Genomic DNA, 8,336 nt, shown 5'->3' with positions numbered 1-8,336 from the left:
TACCCAAAACAACAGAATTTGTATATACGAGCAGAAGCAGCAGGATCATGATCCAAAGAACTGGAGCGAGTCCCAACTTTGACAACTTTCCAAGGGGAGTGCTTCCGTCGCAACGCTTTTCAAGCAGGTTTCTAGCATTACCCTGCACAGTGGTGTTTATAAGACAGATTTTCAGACAAAGTATTGAACTTATGTTCTCAATAGTTTAAGCATAATGCTGCTCATTTTGAATGGGTAAGGAATTCAACAGGCTTGGAGAAACTCATATAGTACAGCTACAAGAAGAGTTAACTACACCAGGTATGCAAAGGTCAAATGAGATGCACATAACTGCCAAAAAAAATCCAGGCCAATAGAATGATCCAACTACCATTTATTGCTAGCAGTACAGCCACTACAAAAGCATCAAATAAACAGTATGACTACAAATTGCTACACAACAAACAAGTAAAACAGATACCTACAAGGAAAAAAGAAACTTGTCTGTGATTCTTTTCAGAAGCAAGTTGTGCAGGGGTTAGCCCAGTCTTGTCAGTAATCATCAAATCCTCTTTCTTTCCAGCCTGCACCAAGACAGTGCAAGCCTCCAAATTACCTCGGATGGCAGCCCAGTGCAGAGGAGTGCAACCTGATATACGAAGGAGAAGATGTACGAAATTTATGGTTAATTTAAAAAAATATACAAAGGGGATTTCAAAGAAAACTTATGTTTGTAACCACCTTCTTTGTCCTGCCGTCCTCTATATGCATCTAGAAATAAAAGTAGGCGAATAGAATCTGCAAAACCTTTATATGCAGCCCTGAATTTCTCAAATTATGAGAAGAAAATATAGACGAAATTAGAACTCTCTTCTGAAAATATACTGAAGGAAAAAAAGGATAAAAATTCAAAGGTCCACCACATAAGCACGCTAAAAAATTTGCTGCAGAATACCCATGTAACAGTAACGAACTCTCAGTAAGAAATATGGGAAAGAAAATAACCTATGTAACCTTGGACTCTAGATCGAAAACGGTAAAACAAACTTCACAAATCTTCATAACAAACAACTCGAGAACTATCATGACAAAAAGTAATTTTAATCCACCCCGCATATTTTGCAACTAGAACAAAATTGTACGAAGTGATATTTAAATCTATAGGAACACTATGGAAAGGAACAAATAAAACCAACTATCCAGTCTCCAAATAAGCATGCAAGCCTAGACACTTAGAAGTAAAAATGAAAAGGAGCCAAAAATCAATTAATAAGTAACAATTCCAAGAAGGCGAGATTGTGTTCCACTTAGCGGGAACCATACCAATGCAAAGGGCTTCTTCCATCATTATCTGGCACATCAGCATCTGCATTCCACTTGGAGACAACGTGGCAAAGAAAAGCAGTCTGGCCATACTGTGCTGCGACATGTGTTGGCTACAAGCAGTTTAAATTAGCTATTAAAATACATCCATTGAGAACTAAACAAGATATAAAGGGAAATTTAATAGCCTAAACAAATGGAGATGGCAAAAACAAGGTCTTTTGAGATTTAAATGAATTTGATCACTATGAACATTCTAAAAGCTGATTAATATCCAGGCTAAACGAAAGTTCTCTGTGTTTTAGATAAATCTTTGAATAATGGGTCACGAGACAGCTCAATATCGTTCTGAAGACAAGTAGTACCAGGAACTTAGATCAAGCTAATTTTTAATGCATAATGTTGATTGAACATATGCTCTTCTTCCCATTGAAACAAGTGGAAAAGTATGCAGTGTTGATTTACCTACATGACCTCAGAACACATTCATCTTACTAGGAAAATGCAACAAAAAAATGACAACCAATATTTATAGAACCTGAGTGCCAGCCAGCCTGAAGCAATGTGCAGAAGAACAGTTCACTAGCATTTTAGACAAAATATACAACCTCCCTTAATATACGAAGTAGTTAAATAAGAGAATTACCTGATAGCCATACATATCCGTTGCATCAACCCTTGCCCCCTCTTGTAGTAAAAGTTCTGCAACTTGTATCGCACCACGAACAGCACTCCAATGTAATGCAGTCTGTCCAGTATGATCCGTGGCATTTACATCTCCACCATGCTGGAAAACCAGAACCGAAACGGATCAATAATAGTAACTTCAGAACCACAACAGTTCAAACCTAATTTAGCTCATGCGTCTTAACCACCATTCACACACAGAAGAGAAGATACACAATGGCAACAAAATCAACTACAGTTAATAAAGCACAAAACCCAGTTTGCGAAAAAAAAACAAAAAAAAAAGAAGATTGGGGGAGTTGTTGTTGTGTAACCTCGATAATGTACTGGGCAACGGCGACGCGGTTGTTCAAGGCGGACCACTGAAGAGCATAGTAGCCAAGACCATCAGGCTCGGAAACAGAACAACCCTCACACTCAACCAATCTATGAAGCTTCTCCAAATCACCATAAGCCGCAGCGGTATACACATCGTTCTTCAAACTCTCCTCGTCAACCGCTTTAGAACTCGATTCCCCATTCTCCTGCTGATTCGATTCGATTTCTTCAACCACCTCGATCTCCGATGACATTTTTAGTTTGTTTCGATCGATCACGATTGTTGGTCTACGAGGACTCGATTCGATTCTATGCTCCCCCTAACATAAAATTAATGGTGAGATTTGGAGGAGGAGGGGGGGGGGGAAANTTTTTCTGGGGGATCTCAAGAGGAAGAAGACGAAGAAGAAGAAGAACGATTGACGAATTCAAAAATTGACTCGGAGATGAAAGAAAAGGGACGAATCGGATTAAGACGGGTCAGACTCAGACAAAATACCTTCAAATCTTATCGTTCACTTGTATTTCTTTTTTTAAAATCATTTCACAAACTTATTATTGTTATATAACAACTTAACATTTTATAGATTTCTTTTTTTTTTTCATGAACATTATACAATATTGTTTGGTGGGTTTAATAAAAAGGAAAGTGATGTGAACGAATCATAACACCTGTCTAATCGTAATAATTTTTTTTAATTTATATATAGTATATAGCATATCTTGTATCAGAAAGGTTAATAAATTTCTTCAAAAAAAATTTCCAAAAAGGGAAGAATTTATTCGGATCATAAAAAACATATTATTGTGCAATCAAGATGGTTATAATTTTTCTTCACCTTAAACCAAAAAAAAAAAAGATGGTTATAATTTTTCTTCTCTACACAAATGCAGTTTCAATATATGATAAACCCTTGATTTTTCTCAATCCAAACGCATAAAAACAAAGTTGTTTTGGAAACATATACAAACATAGACGAGTGCAAAGTATATGGCATAACTCTTGTAGTCTTGTCTTGCGTTTGTTTAATGGATGAAGAAACAAAGTACAATTACGAAACCAGAGCAATTGGTTTTTTTTTTAATAAACAAAAAAATCAAATTTATTATTTAAAAAGCCAATTAAGTTCAGCTACAAGATCTCAGCAATCTCATCGCTAGCATGTGTTATTGAGTGGGGAAAGTCTAAAAGACCTTCACACTTTAAAATAGCTTGTAGATGGGTTGCATATCAGTAGGATTGTACAACCCGAAATTTTGTTCAGTCCCGACCGGTTTCTGATTTTCGTTAAACGTTGCAAACAAAAACCCCTCGATGCCCTTGTTAGGTCTCTTAGGCGTCCCTTTCCCACTTGCTATATATGCTTTACAAAATTTCCATTATAGGTACCCGCGATTTCTGGCGTAGTGAAATCCCCGTTCCCAGCGGATGGCCATCCGGTTTCAGACACCACCATGGGTAAATCTTTAACGCCTTCTTTCTCCATTGCCCACACAAATGCGTCGAACATTGCATCAAACATGTTTGAATATCCCAATGGTCCATCTTGCACAACGATATCTTCAGTGGCGAAGGTGGCATAGTCGAGACGGATGTTTGCTTGGTCGGACGAGTAAGGGAAGTATGGGTAAATGTTTACAAGTATAGGCGAACTTGTTTGGGACAATAGTTTTAGCACGGGAACAAGTTGTTCACGAGCTTGGGATGTGAACATTCCTGCAGAAGGTGGGTACGATTGCTCAAGGTTCGACATAGGCACCACGGTGCTTATTATAATCGGAAGATTCCTCGACTTGACTAGGTTGGTGAGAGACTGCATGACTGGAAGCACTTGAGAACCGATTGGTCCGGGGATGACTTCATTACCGACAGTAATGGCGGCAATGTTGACGTCCGCTAAGTAAGGCTCGATGTTGGTCGTGAACCAGCCTTTAACAGCTTCTTCGCTAGATGCAAGAGCAGCCAAGTCCTGGTCCCTAACGCCAACAGTGACTGCAATATCGCGGTGGCCGCGTAAAGCATTAAGAACCTCCAAGTTCGGGTCGAAGATTCTGATTTTAGTAATACCTATGGACTTGTAAAGTTTGATAACATTGGACGGAGATGGGAGGTTGTCTCCGAGGAGGCCGTAGTTCAAGCCAGTGCTATTTTCTGCGGTGACGAAGCCACTAGTGTTGTAGTTGACAGCCAACAGCACAATGCACGAGAGGAAGAACAAAAACAGCTTCGTAGGCGAATAGAGCATGATGAAACTTATATCTGCAAAATATATGTGGGTACTTAGAGATATCTTAAGATCGTACTTCGGAAAAATCGTACTTCGGAAAAGGAAGAAGAAAGGAAGCAGGTATGTTTTTGTTATTATGTTTCGTTGTTTGTGTGTGTATATATATATAGGTACGTACCTAAGATAGTGAGATCTATTTCCACGGAGTGTGTATTCATGAGATTTATTACCAAAAAATTTCAAATCCTACCTAAAACCAAAGATTTAGAGGATGTATTCAACTTGACATTTTGAGTGATTTGTGTAAAATATAAAAAATTTATGTCTTTTTAATTAAAGGAATCTTCTTAAATCCTACAGAATCCGTAAAAATCATTAAAATCCAAATCCATAAACTGTTTTGAATAATAGTATATTTTAAAATAGTTTTTTAAAATCATCAGTTCAATAGCAATGAATTTAAAAGTAGATTTTAAAATCATGAGTTCAATAATAGTGGATTTTAACAAAATATTTAAAATCCATGATTAAATATTATAGAATTTGTATTTTTTACACAAATCACTTAAATGTCAAGTTATATACATTTTCTTAATGTCTTATTGGTATTAATAAAATAGTAAAATTCTTTTTTATTTTGATTTCTAGTGTAATCTTAGCCGTCGATCTATCTAGTGAAGTCTTTTTTAGCTAGTTTTGTTTTATCCACTTTTATTTTTGTGTTTAATTGAATCTTACTATCCCGTAAGAACCTGAAAAAATCAATCCAATTGAATTATTTTTGTCTAGAAGAAGTGTATCCAAAAGTACATGAATTTGAGTAGGTAATTAATAAATTCATGTATAATCTTTGTGTAATTAACAACTCAACTTAAAGACACATAAATTATTAAATTTATACATCAATCTTAATACGTGTGCAAACATTTATTATATGACATACTGACAATCAACTACTCAATACTTTTCTTTTTGGATGTTTAAAGTTGAAGTGTTGACATGTAACCGTGTTTGCCTACTAGGGTATTCGATATGACATATAAAGTATGTAACAAACTGTTGGTGCGGGATTCAGCACCCCCGACATACCGAGCTAAACCAGAAATACTAATTGATTAGTTAACCGGGAAACCGGTTAAGGGCTTGACTAGGTCAACGAGAAGTCAGTTCGGCCAAAGCGTAGTCTTGAAGAAGAAGGAACCGACCTCCACTTCGGCACGGCGGCCGACTGAAGCGATAAGGCAGTTTTCCATATCTCACTTCGTCCGATAAGGAAAGTTAATATATTGTGCAATCTAAGAACATGTATAAAGAAGGAGAGACTTCTCCATTGTAAGGCATCCATAATCGAATACAATAATCGAGTTCTCCTCTTGTTCTGAGCAATAAACCCTAATTCTTTTGAGTTCTACTTCTTTACTTTCAATCCGAAGGCTTAGATCTATTTTCTAGAGAGATAACTCTATTGAATTTGTTTCCCTCCTTAAACAAATTCATTGTGGAAACCTAGTTTCTACAATTGGGGCCGCCTGTGGGGACGCAAATCGTCTCTAGAAAACTTACTCTCTAAGAAAATCTCCCTAAAAAGCCCTACAATAATGTCTTCCATCATCAACGAAATCCCCGAAGTAAACCACACAACCTCCAGCATGCCCGATCTCACAGGCGTCGCATCCACTCAGGATAGCGTCACAACACAAGGTGGCGTTTCGACCAGGCCGGCCATCGCCGTGTACTCTCGTCACCGCGTCAACGCAACGACAAACCCGGCTGAAACCTCCGCCGAACTCCCAGTCGGGATCAGATCCGAAGGGGAGACCAGCCAGGAAGCAGGGCGAACTCAAGTAGAGCTAGTCAACCTCGACACGGAGTTCACCGATTAACAACCCCGGAACGAAGAGGATGCGCGCGTCACGGAACAGCAGCTCGGCGCACAGAACGGGAACCTCCCTGTTCATGCCACGCCAGCGGTCCAGAACCCGCAGGTCATCTCCATGGAGGACTTCAAGATCTTGTTCGGCTCCATGACGAAAGAGATTTACCAGATGATCTCCGATACCAACCGCAGAGTCGACGCCGTGGTAACCCAGACAACCCCATCGCAAGTCTCTGCCGGACAATCGCCAAACTTGGGCGGTCTCACTCGTCGTCTCGACTTTTCGGACGCACAATTCGAGCGGAGGAATCCTCCCCCTCACACCACGTCGAGTATTCGACTGACGAATCCGAATTCGCGGATACACGAGAGCTTGGCCGCCCTAGTCGCCCGCCTTGTGAACCCCGGACCTTGCTTCGAACTCGAAGAAATCAAGTCGCAGATTAGCGGCATGAACACACTCCTCCATCGGGCTATCAGCACGGCTTCGGAGATTGATAGAATTGTCGAGGTGACTCGGCAGTCACCCTTCACTCAACGGATAACGCGGGCTGCCGTACCGAATGTCAAGCTAAAGCTTCTAATCTACCAGGGAGACAAAGATACGGTCCAGTTCATGACGTCCTTCATGGCGACCATGTCCAAAGCACGATTCACCGACGAACAGAGGGACGCCGATGGCTGTCAGCTATTCGTCGATAGCCTTTCCGGCCCTGCCTTGGTATGGTTCGCAAGGCTCGAGCCGAACTCAATCGACAACTTCGACCAGCTGTCCAAGGCTTTCCTCAAGAATTACCGAATCCTCATTGAACGAGGCGTGACAAGTTCGGATCTCTGGGAGATGGCCCAGGAACAAGGAGAACCCATCGTCAGTTTCTTGAACAGATTCAAGGAGAAGCTGACAAAGGTGAACGTCCCGGAGGACGCTGCAATGGCAGCCTTCAGAAAGGGCCTGATCCCTGGATCACCATTACGAAAGGACCTCAACATCCGGGAACCCAAGGACCTTGACGACGCACTGCATCGAGCTTCCAGATTCGCGCTCGATGAGGAAGAAGAGGCTCAAACAGCCGCGAAAACTAACGACGAACAATCGTCGCATCCCCCCAAGGCTAAAAACCGGGTCGAATATCACGAACCCCGCAAGCACCACGAACCTCAGGATCGAAAAAAGGCGTCATCCACGCAGTCTCCGAGGCGGACGAACAAGACAAGCAGCCGTCTGACCCGAAGGAACTCTACTGCGACTTTCACATGACCCCCGGTCACTCCACACATGAGTGCGTCCACCTGAAGAATTATTTGTACAGGAAGTATCTCTCTGGCGAAGTCGAAGCTGTCTTTCAGCCAAAAAGCGTTCGCGGAGGCAGAGGTCGCCGTGGGGGATGGCGTGGCGGACGATCTAACGGAGGCCGCGGTGCAGGTGGCGGACGAGGCTACAACGCACCACCCAACGCAGTCCAACAGCCGGCCAACCAAGCATTCGTGAACCACCAAGAAGAGGCGCCCCAAGCAGACGAACTGCCTGGCCCTCCCAAGCAGCAGAGGGGGCAAAACCCGGAGCGGGCCAATTCCCCTCCCCGAGGACGAATTACCATATACTTGGCCCACCGGAGGACTGCGCCGACTCCGTCCGCGCATTGAAGAAGAGGGCACGACAAGTTTGCACCCTTCGAACAGCTCCGAGCGAACTTTCACTCTGTTCGGACCCGATATCATTCACTTCGGAGGACGCCAAAGGAATCCAACATCCCCATTCGGACCCTTTGGTTATCGAAGTCACAATGGGCGACTTCGACGTCGAACGAGTCCTGATTGACACCGGGAGCACCGTCAACGTACTCTGCTGGCAAACGTTAGAAAAAATGGGCGTCACACCAGACCAACTGAAACCCGAAACTCGAACGCTGACGGGCTATGATGGG

General features: G+C 42.0%; 1 protein-coding gene and 1 pseudogene across 1 annotated transcript in view; both read right to left on the bottom strand.

Annotated features, from left to right (window-relative positions):
- Window positions 1-2,678, bottom strand: part of LOC104706384 (protein S-acyltransferase 24-like) — a 12,420-nt gene extending 9,742 nt beyond the window's left edge. Inside the window, exons 1-6 of the mRNA XM_010422573.2 lie at window positions 2,304-2,678; window positions 1,949-2,089; window positions 1,303-1,415; window positions 721-800; window positions 465-628; window positions 4-142 (exon numbers count right to left, since the gene is read on the bottom strand). Coding sequence (XP_010420875.1) covers window positions 4-142; window positions 465-628; window positions 721-800; window positions 1,303-1,415; window positions 1,949-2,089; window positions 2,304-2,561 — 895 coding nt within the window. The 5' untranslated portion in view covers window positions 2,562-2,678. The remainder of the gene's footprint in view (window positions 1-3; window positions 143-464; window positions 629-720; window positions 801-1,302; window positions 1,416-1,948; window positions 2,090-2,303) is intronic.
- Window positions 3,511-4,553, bottom strand: LOC104709244 (annotated as a pseudogene).

Source organism: Camelina sativa, chromosome 8, assembly GCF_000633955.1.
Source record: "Camelina sativa cultivar DH55 chromosome 8, Cs, whole genome shotgun sequence".
NCBI classification, from domain to species: Eukaryota; Viridiplantae; Streptophyta; class Magnoliopsida; order Brassicales; family Brassicaceae; genus Camelina; species Camelina sativa.
This window is presented reverse-complemented; position numbering and strand designations above follow the sequence as displayed.